At 37.6% G+C, this 21197-nt stretch overlaps 1 protein-coding gene across 1 annotated transcript in view; it reads left to right on the top strand.

Annotated features, from left to right (window-relative positions):
* Positions 1-458: 458 nt before the first annotated feature.
* The window catches only part of LOC109702633 (sodium/glucose cotransporter 1-like), an 88316-nt gene continuing 67577 nt past the window's right edge, over positions 459-21197 (top strand). The window contains exons 1-6 of the mRNA XM_074060820.1: positions 459-587; positions 8629-8733; positions 9861-9920; positions 14548-14652; positions 16515-16620; positions 17503-17583. Coding sequence (XP_073916921.1) covers positions 459-587; positions 8629-8733; positions 9861-9920; positions 14548-14652; positions 16515-16620; positions 17503-17583 — 586 coding nt within the window. The remainder of the gene's footprint in view (positions 588-8628; positions 8734-9860; positions 9921-14547; positions 14653-16514; positions 16621-17502; positions 17584-21197) is intronic.

Raw genomic sequence — 21197 nt, 5'->3', positions numbered from 1 at the left:
TCGAAATGAATGTAAAAATCTTCTATGGACGAACTATCAAAATTGTAAATAACGACAGAAGCAGTGTTACTGGTTTCTGTCTCTACCCTGGGATCCAACGTGGCTCCAAAAGACACCACTGACCCAGCTTCATTCTCTGGCACGAGTCCCTCCCACGTCCAAACTGGAGCTGAGGATGAGGGATTGGACCTGGCAAAGCAGAAAAGCAGACCAGCATTCGGCCTGATCTGGCAGCCAAGAAGTGCTTTTCATTTTCTGGCAAATCAACCAACCTCAGGGATGCAAGGTCTTTTCATCCTGGGGCGAACTGGGCCGCGAGGCCTGCTGGGAACAAACACCCAGGATGCCTCGCGGCACCTCCCTTCCCAGGATGCCCCGCGACCCGAGGCCGGTACTGAAGCCAAGCCATTGCCATCCCAACGGAACAAGTCCTGCTCATCCAGCCCAGAAACACCGCGATGGACAGTCATGAGAGTTATCGTCGCACCACCTGGAACTGGAACGCTGTGGACCTCCACAGCCACAGCACCCTGGACACACTACTGACAACCTTTTACTTCCTGTTGGTCCTGGGCATCGGCCTGTGGGTATGGTGTAGCCCATGGGGAGGAAGTCCTGGTACTCTGTGCTGGGTTTGACCCCTGCCTGCCAGTACCAGGTCCCCACCTAGCATCCTGAACCCTACCAGTGAAGAACCCACAGAGGAAACCTCTTCACCCTCCTTTTGCCTGGCTGCTCCCCACCCTTCCCACCCAGAGTTAGCTCACTTCTTCATCAGCAAAGCCATACTGGACCATCAGCCTTCACGTGCCTCAATACCCTCCTCCTCCAAATAGTTACACAGGACAAATGCTCCTGTACCTACTGCCTAGAACCTAATCCTGGACAGTAGTTCATAATGAGCCCTTGTTATGATTATCATGGTGAGCATGGTAACCTCCAACCATGCTGTGAATGACATAGGCTGCCCTCCTTATCCAGGAGTTCCTCATCTTCTTATTCAACCAATAATAGCAGAAGTATTCAGAAATTTTTCATCTGTACTGGATGGACACTTACAGGCTTTTTCTTGTCATTCCCTAAACACAATGTAACAATTATTTTCATTGCTTTAGGTGTTAAAAGTATTACCTAAATAATAATATAGAAGCAGTTTATAGTACACAAGAGAATGGCTGTAGGTAAATACTGCACCATTTTATTTAAGAGGCTTGAACACCTGTGGATTTTGGTGTCCTCAGAGAGCCCTGAATCAAGTCCCCATGGAGTGTGAGAACTGTACTTTTACTTGAACTGAGGTTCAAAAATGTTAAGTGACAACCAGAAAATGAAGGAATTCAGATTCAAACCTAGAGCTTTCTGACTTGAGCCTAATCATTCCATGTTGCAAGTAAGACCTCAAAAGTCAAGTTAACTTAGAGTTCTAAATGTTTTCTTTAAATTTGAGTTAAGACATTGTATTTTCTTCTCTAGTACAAGATTGTCTCAATAGAGTAGAACCACGTCTCCTTTACTACCATCTGCCCACAGACTTTAGCATGTAGGAACTCAAAAAATGCCCCTTAACTGTACAATTAAGGGGTAGACACAGCCTATGTTCCACTTAAAGATCAGGTGGGTATGAAAGCTTTGGCTAGTATCACCATATCTCCCCTTGACTAAATTAACCATCAAAGGCCTCTCCCTGGCCTACTTCATCAAACAGGAGTGGCTAGTGATATTGATGCCAATTGCTATCCAGTAGAAGATATTTCATGCTGAGTGGTCCCTGCCAAGCTGAATTTTTTCGTGTCCAGTGACCTTTATTCTGGGGTGTTTCACCAGGTCATGGGCAGAATCTTACTGTTGAAAATCTGGCTCTTCAAAGTACAATCACTCGACAATCTTAAAGGCTTACAATGAGTCATTATACTATTGGGCAGACAGAATAGTGGAGATATGGACTCACTCCATATTAGAAGAAAAAATACATTCAGCCCTCCATATCCAAGAGTTTCAAATCCATGGACTCACCAGCCAAGGATATTTCATTCATCTTAGAACCTTTTATAAACTTTTTAAAGCTTCATGTCCCTCTACCTATATACAACTGACACCTTCCTCAAGAAAACTCAGCTATGCACAGACTTAGGACCTTGATAAATATTCACTAAATGAATGCAGTGCATGAATTTAGAGAGTTACTTCTTGGGTTTATGACTGTATGATGTGAAGAGGCTGTCTGTTGAATGCAGACACCTTGGAAGTAAAAAGTTCACTCCGTCCATGGGAAAACATTTCTAGCAGCCAGCTGTCATCCTTAGCTCACGAACTTTCTAGGCAATCCAGGAGCTCTCCAATTTCATTATCCTTTGACCACACCAGATGTAGGGAGCGGATCTGGGAACCTTTAGAAGAAAAGACACTGGAAGGACATTGTAGTCAAGACGGTGTGACTGCCCTCCTGGAAGATGCTAAGCACATGTTCAGATTGCCATTCCTGATTGAAACATACATTCACTAAACCACTTATCTCCCAATCTCTGCCAGAAACTATGGCACTGGCTAGCTACTCAGGGAAAAAGTAAATCAATCTTCTTTTCACAAAGCTGTAGAAAAATGGTCATAGCCATGCTGACTCAGACAGAAAAGACTGTAGTCTCCAGTTAGGAGGCCATGGCTTTCCTTATTTCAGGGGTTAACAGATTCTATTCCTAAAAAGAAAGAAGGGAAGAGAAGATTTGGGGATAAGTAAAGGCAATCTCTTTAAGAGACCTGTGTCTTTGGAGCAGTTTGTTTTCTTATATTCCACTAAGGTGTTTTTTTTGTTTTTGTTTTAGGCTATAAGGTCACACAGTCGTGATAAAGTAAGAGACTTCTTCCTGGCTAGCAAAAGTCTAGCATGGTGGTTGGTGAGTAAGCCATGAATGTAGGTTTAGATGTCTTATTACCAAAGTAATTTGAAGTCACTAAATCAGGAATATCTTTTTGAGGTGAGATATGGTCTTGCTATTTTATCCAGACTGGCTTGGAGCTCAACATCCTCCTGCCTCACCCTCCTAAGTGTTTTCATTACAGACATGAACTACTGTTGCAGGAGGGCTCCAATAGAGACTGAGAGGGCACCAAAGCTTTCAGGAAGCAAGTTTATTAAGCAAGCTGGCAGCAACTCAGCAGACTCATGTCCAAAGGCTTGTATACCATGTTACAGAATTGTGGGGTACAGCTTGTTCCATACATGATCACATGTTATTTTATTGGGCCTTCTAACCCCTGGAGCGAAGTGACCCTTCTTTGGTCTCCAGGTAACATTCCCCAACTCCGGTTTTCTTTTGTTTCACTGTAGCACTCATTAATCTCTCTTCCCCCTCCTAGCTTTCCCACCACACTACAATATCTGGCAGGATTTCTTTTTTTTTTTTTTTTGATGGCCCTAATGGTATTTATTTATCAGAGTTATGCTTTGCTAATGCAAAATAAAGAGTACAAATAGAACATTTCCCAATTGTAAATATTAATTTCTATAGTTTTATGTCCATTTCACAAAAGAGCTACAGAAAGTTATAGAATATTTAATTAGCACAACACCTCTGCCTTAATTATCTGAGAAATATAGGACATGAATTCTTGTGAACCTTATAAATCTGTCAGCATAATTTACAGTAATTATTATTTCTTTTTTTTCCCCCATTTGAAATTATTTATTATTCTTTCATCCTGTCTAAGTTAGTCTCTTGCCAGATGCAAAAACCCAAAGACATTTTTTCTGGTAACACTGAAACTAAGTTTAAACTAAGTAAAAATTCTTTTAAATGGTTCTAATATTGATAGTACTCTATATCTAAATGTTATGAAAATCATTTACAGAGTTAAAATGTATACATGTAAACAGCTATAGTCTTTTTGTCTAAGGTACATTCTCTTTTTTTTCATTTTTCTTCTATTATTCATATGTGCATACAAGGCTTGGTTCATTTCTCCCCCCTGCCCCCACCCCCTCCCTTACCACCCACTCCGCCCCCTGGCAGGATTTCAACTAAGTTTAGTGTGATAACCATTGTGTACCAGTGTATTGTTCTAGGTTCTAGGACATAGATAGAAAACAGACATCCCTGCCATATGGAGTGCAAAGTTAAGAGCAGAAGTAGTATGCATAGGTAACTAATTACAGTACATTATAGTGCAGGACAAGTCTGTTAAAAGATACACAGTCAAAAAGCATGGATGAAAGGTAAACTTGGACTTTTGGGCACAGTAGCACAAGAAAGGTATTACAGAGGTGAAGTTATGTGGGCAGGTTTTGGAAGTGAAGTACACATTTTCCAGGTACAAAAAGTGTAAAGCTTCCAGGCAGAAGGAAAGCATATTCCAAACATGGAGGTACAAAGTGGCATGGTGATGGAGGGAGGCAGGGTGGAAGGTAAAAAATCATTTTTGTCATTCGTATGTTAAATATTTTATTGATTGCACAAAGTCATTCGAAACCCCCACAGCAGTGCAGGCAGCTGCCCATGTACAGCCCTGTATTTCTGCTGGAGTGGATAAGGCCACCTCAGAGAGGAAGAACATGCCAAGCCTGAACCAGGACCACTTTATAACTTAATGTGTGAAAATATGCATACATTTCCCACATAGAAATTTAAGGTCACTTAAAGAATTGGGCAAGAAGGTCCTTATTTAATCATTTATTCTTTGTCCTCAAATGTTAACCAGTCCTTGATGTGCCCACTGTAGAGGAGCGAATAAAGTAATCTTAAACTGACAAAGGCCACTATGGGAAGGTGACCTGGAAGTAGCAAAGAGGTCTGGTAGAGATGAACCAATGTGGGTTGTAATACACATGTGCATGGAGGCAATGCTGGGAATCTCTATATAGCTATCATTATCTCAAGCTAGCAAAAATGCTATGTCTTTCTATTATCTCTTATGTTTTCTCTTCAACAAAATTGAGAAGAGAGCAGAGCTGGTTCTACCTGGAAGCAAGGAGGGTGGGGAGCAGGGGAGGGGTGCAGGGGAGAGAGGTGGCCCAAACAATGTATGCATATATGAATAAATGTATAAACAAAAAAATTTAAAGGCAAAAAAAATGTTAAGCAGTCTTACGGCAAGGATTCATTTTCTCACATCAGGGTAACACTTCATAGAGAGAAGTCTTGTCTCAAGATTCTCCTCTGCAAATCTCTTCTCTCCATATTCCTCATCTCATTAATAGCAACTCCATGCTTCTGGTTGCTGGTGTTGACAGACTTAGAGTCATCTTAAACCCTTCTTTTACTCTCATATCCAGCATCCTATCCACCAGGAAATCCTGTGCCTCAATCTAAAAAATGCATCTGGATTCTAGCCACTTATTATCTATTCTGCCTCAAACTCCATGGTGCCCATCACTCGCCGGGACCACTTTGTGGGCTCCCTCCTTCCACCCTTGCTCTTCAGTATCCACTCTCAACAAAGCAGCTGAAGAAATACTGTTAAAACTCAAATCAGACAATGAACTTTTTTGCTTACAACCTTCCAGGGCTTCTCACCCAAAATAAAGCCCCACTGTTTTAATGGCCTATGTCAGGCCACAGGTGACCTGCATTTCCTTTCCTCTCAGGCCTTGCTTCTTGGGACGCCTGTTCTCAGCTCTAGCCAGTGTCCTTGAATCTTGTGTTTGTGCTCCTGCCTCAGAACCTTTGCACCTACTGCTGCCTCTGTGTGGATGCTTTCTCCAGATGTCCCCACAGCTTATTCCCTCAGCTCTTTTGCTATTCCTCAGTTCTTTTCTGAGGACAGACTGCACTGACCATCTTATTACTCAGCATTTCTATCTACTTTCTCACCTTTTCCTTTTTTTAGCACTTATCACTATCATGATATAAAATAATTTCCAAATTAATTGTATTTATTGTGTCTCTTCTTCCCAAAAGAATGTTAGCTTCATGAGGCAGGGATAGGACTTCTATATATGATATTCACTAATATATACCTAACACCCAGAGCAGTACCAGGCCCATAGTTGGCAGTGGACATTAATTAGATGTTATTAAATCAGTCAGGAATGACTAACACCTGTAACCCCAGCTATATGGGAGACAAAGATTGCGGTTTGAACCCGGCCTAGGCAAAAAGTTAGCAGGACCAAAAGGTAGCAAGACCCTGTCTCAACAAATAAGCCAGGCATGATGGTGCACACCTGTATGCCCAGCCACTCAGGAGGCAGAAAGAGGAGGATTTCGATCCAAGGCCTGACTGGAAAAAAGTGTGAAACCCTATCTGCAAACAAACTAAAGGCAAGAAAGGGGGAGGGGTTAGAGGCATGGCTCAAGTTGTAGAGCCCAGGCCTAGAATGTATGGGACCCTCAGTTCAAACCCCAGTACTTCCAAGAAAAGGTGGTTTAATTACCTGCCTTTTCATTTATTAATGCACTAAAATATATTTTGCATAATTAGATATGGATATTTTATATTTATACACAGTTGCATAGTATTGTATCATGTGAACCTACCACTACTTATGTGCTGTATTATCAGGCAATTTAAGCTGTATATAAATTTTCACTAAGTGTAGTAAATATTCTTTTTTATTAGCATATAATAGTTGTATGGGGACACATCGTGGTATTTACATATGTGCTTACAGTATATCTTAATTAGATTCAACCCTTCCATCATTCTCCCTCACCTCCTTTGCCCCCTTCTTAGAACAATTTCAACAGGTTTCATTATTCTATTTGCATACGTGAATACAAAATACATCCACCATATTCACTCTCATTCACCCTTTTCTTATGCCCTCCCTCCTCCCACTGATACCCACTCCCAGACGGGACCTGTTTTACCTTCCTGTCCTTCATTTTTTTAAGTGTATATAGATAGTCCAAGGGGGTTTTGCCTTGGCATTTCAGACATGTATATATCGTGCTTTAATCAGATCAATCCCCCCATTGCATACTCTTTGTCTGTCACCCTGCTCCCCTCCCCTATTATTCCACAGCTTGCAGTGCATAATGTTATATCATCTTCATACCTAGGTGGAACGTTTCAATATCTTTCATTCTGTACCATCCTCTTTCCCTCTGCCACCTCCTTTAGTCCCCTCAGACAGACCCACTGATACAATCTTGTTCTCTCTCTGTCTCTCTCCATCTATTATATATTGTGTATGTACATATATAAGTTCACGTATGTATTTATGTATACATTTATCTTACAGGCTTAGCTTTCCCATAGGAGGGAAAACACCATCTTTGACCATTTGAGCCTGGCTTCCTTCACATAACATGATGTTGATGTTCTCCAGGTCCATCCATTTACCTGCAAAAACATAATTTCATTCTTCTTTATGGCTGAATAATACTGCATTGAGTGTATGACATTTTATTTAACAGCAAAAATAACTTCCATTACTCATGTACTTTTTACATGCCTCCTCTAAGCTTTCTTTTTTTTTGTGGAACTCAGGGATTCATGCTTGCAAAGCAGGCACTCACAAAGCAGATGCTCTATTGCTTGAGCCATACCTCTAGTCCATTTTGCTCTGCTTATTTTGGAGATGGGGGTCTCCCAAACTATTTGCCTAAGCTGCTTTGAACCTCAATCCTCCCAATCTCAGCCTCCCAAGTAGCTAAGATTATAGACGTGAGACACAGTTGCCTGGCCACCTTCTAAGATTTTATTGTCTTATATTTTTTCACTACCAAGATGTTTGGTGTTTGGGAACTATGTCTTATTTGTACATTTTACCTTTTATAGTTGTTTTTTAAAACTCTGTCTTTCATATTTCTTTTGGTCTTTATGGTACTTCATCTTATATTAATGTTATCAAAGTTACTTTCTGTTTGTTTTTGTTTATCTAAATTGCCTCGTTATGTTTTACCTTCCCTGATAATTTGGTTTGAAATGGGCTTCATGTCACTGACATAATAGATTGTGGTTTTAAATGATTGGTTACCTCCATTTCATAAAATAGTGACTGCTGGTTTAGGAGGGATTTTGCTCCTTTTTATTCCCCTAAGATTTTAATTTTTAAACTAACAGATGTTGGTTGTAAACAAAGAAAAGTTACAGTTCAAGTATAAAACTTAGAAATTTATATCCACTCCATTTCTATAACCATAATTCTAGTTCCTAGAAGTATTTTGTTTTATATATGTGTGTGTTTGTGTATTGCCAGAATCTCCCCCATGCATATATAAACATATATGTGCACAAGTAAAATACACACATAAAAATTTAATTACATTATATATATATTGCTTTTCACTTAATAGAGCTACCTGTTGCTTCTGTGTGCTACATTGTACTCCATCACATGTATGTATTTTAGTATTTTAACCAGTCTATTGATAATGAGTGATGTTGTTAACAGTTTTAAATTATTTCAGACACATCAAACTCCAGCTCATGTTTCTGTATTGGGGAATTGCAAGTTAGTGGAGTGTGAGGAAAGTGGCAGCATAAGAATGGCTATTCTGGTTTTCATTTTTCTCCCTCTTTACTTTTAACTCATGGCTAGTTCTATATATAAGAAATGTGAATGGGAATTCTGCCTAAGGAATAATCGCTTTTGAGGAAATTTGAAATTCAGTGAAAGTTTACATGTGTAAGAATTCATTCTTGGAATAGGACTGAGAATTCTGATTGGTAATCATTTTTAATTTTCAGATAGGTACTTCTCTTTTTGCTGCAAATACTGGTAGTGGCCACTTTATAGGCATGGCTGGGCTAGGAGCGGCTTCAGGGATTGCTGTTGGGGCCTTGGAATGGAATGTAAGTAGCACCTTCTGTAGCAACTAAACTCTGTCTATACCACTGCCCAAAGCAAGCTTAAGCACAGCTTGCTTTCAACCTGGGTAATTAGTAAAGACTTCTTGAGAAGTTATGAAGGGAAGGAGCCAAGTCTTTAAAAAAATTATTATACTTCTTAATAAATAAAAAATAGGTCATTCCGAGGGTGATAAGAATACAGTAAACAACTGTCAGATTGGTCAGGTAAGGGAAGAGGTCATATTAACACACGCATATACATATATATGTATGTATATATGTAATAAACTCTTATATATGTAATATATGGTATTCAGAGATATATATTATATATGTATGCAAATGTGTATATGTGTACACACAGATATATTTTTATGTATATCTGTATATGTATTGTCTTTCACAGTGTATGTTGAGAATGAGTTCAACTGAGCTCTTTGAGATATTCAACTAGTTACTATAAATCTAACTAATCTTCCAAGAATACCAGTTTCAATATTAACCATATAAATATTGGATTAGTGATTTAATTAATGAAATATATTTAACCAAAGTATATAAATCATTTGGCTTTATGATAAATCAGAAAGCTCCATGCTTCATAAGTCACGTCTTTTTCCTCATACATTACAAAAAATAATACTTCTACAGAGTCAAACCTAGTAAGAAGCCCTGTTCTTCACCACTATTTACCTCTCAGGAATTTGAAACATCTCATTTCTTCACATACTCAACTCACCCTACTTTTTTCCTAAAGAAAGCCAGATTCATGTTTGTCATTTCATTTCAGTTGTATTAAAGTTTGGTACACTTTCTCTTCCTTTCCCCTGAATAATTTCTGATTTATCTTTTCTTTTTAATCTATTTTTAAATTTATTTATAATGCATCTTCATTCCTATCTGGAATAGACAATAAATTAATAATTAATACCTTGTAAATTCACTCAATTAACCTCCCTAAATTAATACTCTTGTAAAATAAAAGATTGTGTGCCTGAAAGCTAAGTTCTTCTTGTTGAAGGTTGGGTCTTGGGCCTTTATTTGTATGTCTCCAGTAGTAGTACATCTTATCCAGCTCAAAGAAGATCATAACTGAGCTTGCATCTCAATTTAATTCTCTTTTGTTTCAGACTATATTTATGCTCTTTATTCTTGGTTGGATATTTATACCTATTTATATTAAGGCTGAGGTAAGTGTTCACTGTCAGTTACTCTATTCTGTACAATATTTTTTTCTTACAAATATTACATGTGTACTAAAAACATTCTGGATGAAAATGTCTCAGTCTTTTGATCCTCACACTGACTTTACTAAACTCTGGCATGACAAAAATATAAAATTCTGCCTTGAGTAAACAGATAGCAGTGTGCTTACTCAAGAGTTAGCTTTTATGGATTTTATGACATTTTAAAGCATTGGAAAAATAAGAGCCAAATGTATGAAGAGAAAAATCATTAATGAATAGAAGACTCACTACCCTAAACATTTTAGTTCTCCACAATTGGTCTGTGCATGGAATGTAATTTCAAACAGGGTTTTTCAAGGATCTTAACAAACTGATTCTAAAATATACATAGAAGAACAAAAGTATAAGAATAGGAAAGATACTTCTGTTAGAGAAAAGAAGATATTTTCCCTACCAAATATCAATACTTACTAGAAATCTGTTACAATTAATACAATATAGTGTTGATTCAGGGATAAACAGTGCTGGGCTTTAGATAAGTATTCCACCAAATCCCATAAGTTAAAGGGTTGGTCACCAGTCCATGTCACTATTGGAGCTCAGGTGGAACTTGTAAGAGGTGTAGCCTAGTGTGAGATCTTCTGATCACTGGGGGCATAACCTTGAAGAGAACACTAGTACCTCTTTTGCTTTAGGCCATGATCAGTTTTCTCTGCCAGGCAGTCCTGCTATGATGTACTGTGCCACCACAGTGCCAAAACAATGCAACTGACAATTATTTTGTCAAACAACTGACTATGGACTGAAATCTATGAAATTATGAAACAAATAAACCTTTCACCTTTGAAAGTCAATTTATCTCATGCATTATAGTATGGAAAGCTGATGAATATACACACTGACTAGTAGAAGAGGAGAAAAGCTCAGAAACAGTCATTGACATTGATGGCATTGCTTATCACTGAGGAAAGGAGAGCCAATTGATTATAATATGAAAAAACAAATTTGAATTCCTACTGTTCCCAAAATAATTTTACATTAATTAAAAATTTAAATGGGAAATGCAAAATTATTAACTTTTATAGGAAAGTATAGAACATTTTTATGTCCTTGACATAGAGAGTGATTTTTAAGTAAGATAAAAAATGCCAAATCTCTGATTATTAATGTACACATGCATACTTCAAACTACGGAAGCCCAGCCAAAAAAAGGAGGAAACTAGACCTGTCCTATGCCAGATCTACATCAAGTAGTATTTTTAGTTTATAGTGACTTCAACTGATGAGTACCTTCTCCAACCCACACAGTGTAGACAGTGGAAAGTAGAGTCTTCACTGGTTTGATATCAGAAGACAGAACTGAGGATGAGAAAAGCAAGTGAAAATATAGGTGGAGAGCTCCAAAAACAAGGGAACAATTGAGAAGATTAACCCCCAAATCTCAGTGTAAATTGTGCCTGTGTCCATGGCTGACTACCAAACTATACAGGTGCTACAGAAAACTTTAAGGTGCCCAACTAAATAAGCAACAGTTGGATGCATTAAAAACAAACAGAAACATCAGCTGCTGTATATTACATGTTAGGTGGGTGGTAGCCTGAAAGATTTTGCAGCTTGAGTTTAGAAAAATTAATTTCCCACTAAAACAAAAAACAGCATTTCCAGAAGAACAACACAGATTCTAAAGTGCTACATTGTATTATTTATGATGGTCAGTTTTCTGCCAACTATTACTAGACATACAAAGATGTGGGAAGATAAAAGTGACAATAAATAGAAGCTGACTCCAAACAGGCAGATATTGATTTAAGAGCAAAGACTTCAAAGATACTACTATAAACAAGTTCAAAAAAGTAAAATGTAATAATAATGAATGAACAAAATGGGGCTTCTCAACAAAGAAACAGAAATTATAGAAAAGAACCAAGTAGAAATACTAGAGTTAGAAAACATAGTGATGGAAATAAAAAAAACTCACAAGAAGGTTTAATAGCAGATTTTAAATGACAGAAGAAAGAAAATCAATGGATTTTAAGATAATAAGAATTGTATAGCATAAAGAACTGAGAAAAAAATAGAAGAGGAACAAAACCTCAGAGACCCATGATACTTGTACTCCAACATACATTTATGTCAAGTCCCAGATTAGAGAGAGAGAAAAAGGCAGAAAAATATTTTTGAAGTAATAATGACTGAGAAATTCCCATGTTTGGTGGAAAACATTCATATATAGATCTAAGAAGTTTAACAAACACTAAATAGAAGAAACAAAAATAAAACCATACCTAGGTGAAACTGCTAGAAACAAAAACAAAGAGAAAATCTTGAAAGCAGTAGGAGAAAAATAACACATTACGTGCAAGGAAACAAGGAATGACACACTTAATAGTTGACTTCCCATTAGAAACAATGGAGACCAAAAAACATTGGAATGATATTCAAACTACTGAAAAAAAATCTCTCAGCCAAGACTTTATATTACAGTAAAGGCATAATCCTTTAAAAATCAAGGTAATTGGGTAGATAATGATTTGTTAGACAGGACACAAAAGAAAAAACTATAAAGAAAGAAATCAATATATTGAACATCACTGAAATTTAAATTTTTTACTCTTTAAAAGATGATATTGAGAAAGTGAAATATCCAGCTAGAGACTAGGAAGAAATGTTTGTAAAACTTATTTATAATAAAACTTTTCCCCAGAAAATACATTTTTTGAAAAATTCTCATAACTCATTTATAAAAAGAAGGCTTGAACTAATGTTTTACAAAAGAAAACATACAAATGGCAAATAATCACATGAAAAGATGCTCTCCTTAATCATCAGAAAAATGCAAATTAAAATTAAATACCAGTATACACATCTTTTTGTATTCTTTCATGAGCCAGTCAGTTGGGTTTGGCCACAAGAGTAGAAATGAGAGAGGCTTGGGAAAAGCAAAGTTTATTATATCCACAGGTCCCAGAGCCAGGAGGGTCCCAGAGACAGCATACAACACAGGACCACATGGAAAAAACAGGATGGTCAGGAGACAGAAGACAAGAATGAGTCAGTGTAGATCATGACCTTTAATGGGGCTTTCCATGGAAAAAGCAGAACAGTTTAGGATTGAATTTGAATAATTAGGATTGGCTTAAATAATTTCAACAGGTTTGAGACTATAGAGGCGATCTGTAGTTGCCTAGTACCTGATCCCAGAGGAATACTGTCCCCTGGGTACACAGACCAGATAAAGGTTGAACACCTGATTGGTTAACTTGCATATCAAATGCATATTCCAGCGTGGGACCCTTTGTTATCTCTAAGAATTCTAGTCTTGGGAAGGGCAGTCTTTCCCAGGCGGAAAAAATTTTTTAAATGTCAAACCATCATGACATACAGAAGATTATAAAATATTTACAATACACATTAGAATGGCTTAGAGTGAAATAGGAGCATATGCTTTGATATCCTCCAATTGAGTAATAGATTATCACAGCACCTGGCAGCAGATTATTCGCAAGGCCTGGAACAAATCCTCTCTCTGCTCTCAGAAGGAACCAAACCTTCCAAAACCTCAAGCCTCCAGAACTGTAAGGAAATAGTTGTCTGCTATTCAAAGTACCCAAAGTGTCCTGCATTGTTATGGCATCCCTAACATACTCATACAAATAGTAAATGTAAAAACAGCTTGGGAAGCTTAGAACCTCACTGAGAAAGTAAGCCACATAAGGCAGAATATGATTTAGATCCCTAAGAATGGTGAAGATAATGAAAGCTACAGGTGCTTAAGAGAGCACCTGTAAGCGTTCATCAAGCAGGTAGAGTTTAAGAGACATATGTAGGTAGGTGGACATAAGGGTACCCAGAACAGAAAGCAAGACAACATTCATTTAGCAATTATTAGTTTGCCTACCATGAGTTAGGTACTGACTAAGATCCAGGAACATAATGAGCACAGATGGCACAGACCTTGCACTCATGGTATGCCTGAACCTGAGACAATGTGGCAGCAGGATCTTTTGGGACACCAGCATCTAGACTTGCAGTGTTGACATTAGGCAAGTCAGAGAGTTACAGATTCAGTTTCCATCTCCCTTGAGCACTGACTGTCTTTAAAGTACATGACAAGGCACTTGCTATGGCTCTATGATTATTCCACAAAAGTATTGTCATCATTAGGCCAGGTACCAGTGGCTCACACCTTTAATTCTAGCTAATCTGAAGGCAGAGATCAGGAGGATCGAAGTTTGAAGCCAACCCCGGGCAAATAGCCAACTCCCTTACAAAAAAGAACTGGTTGAGTGGCTCAAGGTGCAGGCCCTGAGCTAAAACCCCAGTATCACAAAAAAATAAATATTGTCATCATTAGACATTTTCATTTAGCTGGATTTCCTCCTGCATTCCAAATATTGCCAGGAAGCTGAACTTCAAGGTTCTTGAAGACAGCAATGTTGCCTCTCCTTCCTTATTTTTCTAATCTTGACTGGTGACAAAAACAGTGACTTCAAATCTTGTATTCCTGGGCCACTCCCATCATCTGGTAGCATCCCTGTGACAGCAGCACTTTGTTAACAAGGCTTATGCCCGTGGATCTGCCTCTTCCATGTTCACTATTTGATGGTGACTTGTCTTGTTGCTTCTACAGGTGGTAACTTTGCCAGAATATTTAAGGAAGAGGTTTGGTAGCATCCGACTCCAGATGCTCCTCTCTATTCTGTTTTTAATTGTCTGTGTCTTCAATAGGATCTTGGTGAGTTATGGAAAAGCAAGCCCGAATAAAGAGAACCCCTTCTGAAACAAGAGCAAAACCAAAGCCAACACACCAGACTCAGGATTATACTAGATTATTCAAGTGGTTTACTCTGGGGTTTATAAATTATTTATTGGCCTCTGCTGTAGCTTTAAATAGTACTTAATTTAAATGGAGAACAGTAAGGTAAAACAGGACCTATCTAGGGGTTGGCAACAGTGGGAGAGGGGAGAACAGAGGAAGGAGGTATAGAAGAGTGAATATGGTGAAAATATTATGTACTCGTGTGAAAATGGAAAATTGAAACAGTTCCAGGAAAAAGGAGAATGATGAAGGGGTGAATTCAACTATGATATATTGTTAGAACTTTTGTAAATGTCACAGTGTACTACCAGTACAACAATAACAAAAATTTTTAAAGAATTTTATTACTAATAGCTTAATAATACTTTGTAAAAAAAGAAAAGAAAAAGAAAGGACGGAGGATCTTTTTTTAACCTCTCAACATGAGTTTCATGTCCCTCCTTTGTATTCCCAGAGAACATTGGGGTTATCTATCTCATGTCATTAACTAATGTGCCCAAATCAATCTAGTAGTTTCCGGCCCTTACAAGAATATTCATGAGCAAGAGTACAAGAGCTGGCCTGTTCAATCTTCCTGCCTCTCTGGCCTACCGTCCTTATTTTTTCCCTTTACTTGTACTTCCTGCCTTATTGATTCTCAATCACAGCCAGCTTATGCTACTTTAAGCCCTTATACTTGCTCTGTACTTTGTCTGCAATATTTTTCCCCAGGTTTTTCCCTGGCTGAACTCCCATCCTTTCTCAGAGGAGAAATGTCTCCTTCTTGGAAAAGCCTTCCATGGGTGTGCCTAGTCATTTGTTACTCCATGGTTCTATTTTACTTTCTTTATATTGCTTATCCTTGTGTGAGAGCAGTTTATTTGTATTCTTGCTCATTATCTTCACCTACACTTCATTCCAAGTTTTCTGAGACCAAGGGCCTCGACCAGCTTTTTTTGCTGCACTATTCCCTGTGCTGAAAACATTTAGCATATTGAGGCCCTTAATAGATACTTTTGAATAACCAAATTGAGTGTCATTTATCACACTGTATAGCATGCTGTATCCTTCGTTCTGCCTTCATTCAACATAAACTCCTTGAGGACAGCAACTGAGTTTTGGTATCCCTTGTGTCTTCTGAACCCTGTTGGATATCTATGACATGGATGGAACTCAGTGAGCATTTGGTGAATAAATGGATAAATGGTGCTCTCCCTATTGTATCTTGGCTTTGGAGGGCAGCATAACAAAGCAAGAGTTTGGCCAGTTAAATGATGTGCAGAAATTGCTAAACCAGTGTCAACTAAGCCAGGAGTCAATAAGTCTGATCCTCAGGCCAATCCAGCTAATGATCTGCTTTGTACAGCCACTGAAGTAAGAATGAATTTTATAATTTTAAAGGATTGTAATAATGAGAGACTGGTGGCTCACAAACCGACAGTATTTACCATCTGGCCCTGTACAAAAACAGTTTGCCAACCCCTAAGAAGCTATCCCTATGGCTTTTTCCCAGTGGCAGGACCACAAGAAAAATTAACTCTAAGCAACACTCCGCACTCTGAGGCTCCAGAGTGGAATAGACTAAGTTGTGTCAACTGGATTAACTCAAGCCCTGAAGGTTCTTTGGCTGAACACACAGGGCACAAAACTTGGGTATAATTCAACCAGTATCCTCTGGTGATGGGATCCTAACCAGAGACCACCTCTTGCATAAGGCTTCCAAGGCCCATTTCTTTCTGCAGTTGTTGTTGATTCTGCTGGAAATTTAGTGCAGCCTTCTGGCCTTGTACTCATTTCAGTTGGAGATCTGCTATGGTGCCACGTTCTTGAAAATGGTTTGGGACATAGATATTTACCAGACTTCCCTGGTCGTGCTGACAATCGCTGGCGTTTATACCATCACAGGTGAGGCTGCTCTGACCACAGAGATTTATAATTACTCAAACACTCTCTGCTTGGTGGAGTCACTAAGTGTTGCATTTTCTCTAAGTCTGAAGATCACCAGACAGGGAAAATAATGGAGAAGGAGTGCCTGAGTAGTGTCTAACACTAGGAATTAGATTGGGCTGGGTAGGTCTCTCCCTTAGGTCTAACAGGTAAACAGTGATCATGTCTGGGGCACAGTAGGGACTGACACTGCAAGTTTCCAGGTAACAGGATGAGAGCACTGAAGGAGAATGAGGGGAAGGAAAGGCACAGGTCGTAGACCACCTGACCAGGCTTTTGGATGGGATCTATTGTTTATGCAGACAGTTCTGTCTTAGGCAACCTTTTTCTAGGTACTGAGAGTTAGCACTCTTGTCACTTATTTTTTCCAATCACAATGCAAGTTTTATGGACAGAATCAGAGTGCAGAGTAGGATATATTGTATTGATGCTTTGCATTGTCAAGGAAGGGGGATCAAAATTTGGTTTCCAGGGGACATTTGGAAATGTTTGGAGAATAACTGGGCAGAAGAATATTATCTAGTGGGTAGAGGCCAGGAATACTGCTGTTGCTTCTACACTGAGCTTTTTGATGAAACATGTACACTTTTGCTGGGAAAACTATGAAATTGGGAGATAGAAGGGCCAGATAAGAATCCCACAAAAGATCATGAAAGATGTTAAAGAGAGAAAGTAGGATGTACCAAAACCAAGCACAAGTATTGGAAGACCTATCGATTTAAAAGAATAAAGTACAAATGGGGAGGTCTGAGAGGAGAAAGGCATGTAGAGTTGGTGATTCAAAAGTTACTGCTAGCACAGTCAGGCATGGCCTTCATTTCTCTGCCTATTTCCCTTCAGGTGGTTTGATAGCTGTGGCTTATGTTGAGGCCTTGCAAGCTGGTATTATGATTTTTGGATCAGTCTTGTTAATGGGTTATGGTAAGTAAAACTTAAAAATACTGAACAATGATCTTTCAAATCTAGAACTGTTGGGACCATCACCTTCATCTCACAAATGACAGAATGAAGCCCTTGGAACCCAAGAGCATTGTCAAAGGTCATGCTGAGAGTTGGGGAGGAAACCTGTGCTCACTTGAGGAGAAAGAGTTGAGAAATAAGGTGCAGATGATAGACTCCAGTGTGTGTTCCATCACACTTCTCCCCACCCCAGGACTTGTCCTTATTCTTCCTCTCTAATTGTAAGCCCCTTTCCTTTGTCCACTCAATTAAATCCATCTGTTCAGGTGAAGAGTGAATTCCATCAGCACATCTTTCATCAATGGACTTGAGTCACTACCACACAATTTAACATTTTTAATAACATATCTTAATGGTTCATTAATTGTTTCACATAAATAAAGCAGACTTCCCAGATCTAAAACTTCTGGATCCCACACTGTCCCCTACACAAAGTGCAACCTCTTGCATTAAGTACCTACTTCATGAGTAGGTGCTAAATAAGTTATGAGAATCAAAATAATAGCTGATATGAATTAAGTATCAGGTGTCATGTAGGTATTTGTCTATACTGCCTCATTTAATCATGACAGTCATAATTACTTTAGTTATCCCAATTTTATAGATGAGGAATTTTTATTCTAATTTAAGTAACTTTATTATGAGACTCACCAAGAGCAAGACCTGCCCAAGGCTGGATCTTTCTAACACTAAAGCCTAATATATAAAATAACATTTACAGTACCTGAAATGTGTCAGGTACGCTTACCTTAAAATGGACATCTTCCATTTTAAGGAGGGTGAGATTAGGAAGGTTGGTGTGACCACTGCACAATGACTCAGAGGCTGGTCTTAACAGAAATCTACAAGGAAAATATCTTGGCTTGGGTAGTGAAAAATTATTTAAATGACATGTGGGCACAACTGAAGGGCTGTGGTTACAGTGAATATATTGTTGAGCCGTGGGATGAGAACAGATAGAATCAAAGAAAATCAGTCTTCCTCCTTTTACAGGAAGCATTAGTATGCCATGCCATGTACTCAAATGCTGTATTACTAGAATACAATCTACAGATCAGGCTGATTTAAGTGACAGAATATTGACCAAGAAAGACAATAAGCCATTGTGCTTAATTCTATGCTAATATTAAATATTAACATTTTAAAACCTTTCAAACCTACCCCCAAAAGTTGATGATGTCATACAAATAAACTTAAGAAGCAGGGGAATATTCCATTTAGTGTTAGTAATTATATCTATAAATGATTGTATACTCTTTACTGAGAAATTTAATGATACTTTAATTGAAATATTAAGGGATTTTTTTTGAGGAGTAAACTATTATAAAGTAATGATATAATTGTTTTCTTTTACAGAATATATAACACCTTGTCCATCCAAATGAGTGCTGTCCTTTAGTCATTGTAGGAACCCATGCACATGCAATTATATTTTTAATTTTAAGTAAACTAAAGAGTCACCCTTGTTTCTTGGTTCCACTCCTCAGAGACAACTAGTACTATGCATTTATGTATATGCTTCCAAAAATATTCTTCACATATACAAATATTTTTGGTGTGTGAGATATATATATATTTTGATAGAATCAAAACATAAAATTTACAGGGTTTCAGATGGATAAATGGAATAATGCCTAATGTTCTATAGCATAGTAGGATAACTATGATTGGCAAAATTAACTATTTCATGATAGCTAGTAGAGGGCTAGGGGGTGTTGCTTAGAGGGTAGAACGCCTGCCTAGCAAGCACAAGGCCCTGAATTCAAACCTTAGTACTACAGAAAAAAAACTAGAAGAAAGGATTTTGAATGCTTCCAACACAAAGAAATGATCAATGTCTGAGGTCATAGATCTGCATTTACCATAACCTAATCATTAAACTTTATATACGTGTATTAAAATATCACACTACACCCCATAAAAATGATTGACACATAATAATTATGTATAGATAAAACATAAAAATATTTAAATTCAGTTTGTCCATTTTCCCACCACTGTTATCATATTATAGGTAGTTTCTATGTTAACAAGTAGAGATCTACTGCACTTTTTTTTTGGTTTTATATATGTAATAATTTTTTACTGAAAAGTACACAAACTGTAAAGCCAGATGAAATATCACAAAGTGAACACACACTAGTGAACATCACCCAAGATCAGAAATTATAGGGGTTTTTTGTTTACTCCTTCTAAACCATATGCTGTTTTTTCTTTTCCTTACACTAGATAGTATCTTTAGTACAGTGTGGAATAGAAGTGGAGACATTAGGTATCCTTGCCTCATCTCCAATCTTACAGGAAAAACCTTATGTATTTCACCATTAAATAAAATATTTGCTGTTGATTTTTTGTAGATACCCATTGGCAGACTAACAAAGTTTCTTCTATTGCTTTGCTAAGATTGTTTATCACAAATCCTTTTTCAGTTGTATCAAGTATTGTTTCAACACCTCCTGAGATGATTGTATTATTTTCTTCTTTCTTCTGTTAACAGAGTTAACAGAATTGGTTTTAAATGTTATTCTGTCTATATTATTCTTTATTATTGTTGTGCTGGGTGGGGGTACATTGGAGTATTTACAAACATTCTTACAATCTATCAAATATATCATACTTGAATTCATCCCCCCTTCCCCTAATTCTTGGAAAAGTTTCAACAGGTATCATTTTTGCATTTATATACATGTGTATACATTATTTGCACCATATTCATCTTCCTACTCCTTTCCCTACCACCTCCACCTCAATCTTATATTCTTGAAATAAACCCAGCTTTGACAAGAGGTAGCCCAAATTCCTCAGTAAAAGTGGTTATATTTGAATAATATTCTTAGCTGTATATGAGAATGTTTCCTGACCCTGCTTCAACCCAACATCTGTTGTTTTAATAACTTTTAAAACATTGCTCATCTGATAAGTTAAAAAGTATCCCATTTCTTGTTCTTGTTTCAATTTTTAGTTTCCACACAGTGCTAAGGTTGAGCATTTTTCATTTACCTAGTAGTTGTTTAGATTGTTGCTTATAAATTACCTGCTTAAAAAAATGAATTACCTGATTGTATCCGCCAACATATTTTGTTCCAGTAGTTTCCCATGTATAAGAGTCCTTTATACATGATGCAAATCTGTCTTTCAGTCTCAGATTTTAACATGATTCCTGTCGTATAAAATTTTAAATTTTAAGATCAAATTTATTAGCTTTTCTTTTCTATATATTTTTAAGAATGTACTCACTAACCATAGTACATAAACATATTCTGTTGTCTTCTAATACCTGTATAGTTTGTGTTTCACCTTTTTAATCCACATGAATTTATTTTTATAAATGCCATGAGGTGTCTTTTATTAGTTTTGTAGCCACTCTGTCTTTTCATTGACCAGTCTTGACTCCAAATAACTCTGAATCCATTTCAAAAACCAAGTGTATTACAAAGAACACGTTTTTATATGTCGAAGTAAACTAAAACAAGGTAAGTGGATATTTTAACGTATTTTAAATAATGTTTTTCTTTAATGTTAGGATTTTATATCACTCAGGATGGTTGGGGGAGAAATGCCAAAGGTTCTGAAGA

This window comes from Castor canadensis, chromosome 18 (assembly GCF_047511655.1).
Source record: "Castor canadensis chromosome 18, mCasCan1.hap1v2, whole genome shotgun sequence".
Taxonomy (NCBI): Eukaryota; Metazoa; Chordata; class Mammalia; order Rodentia; family Castoridae; genus Castor; species Castor canadensis.
The sequence above is the reverse complement of the archived record's forward strand: the minus strand, read 5'-3'. Positions and strand labels throughout refer to the sequence as shown.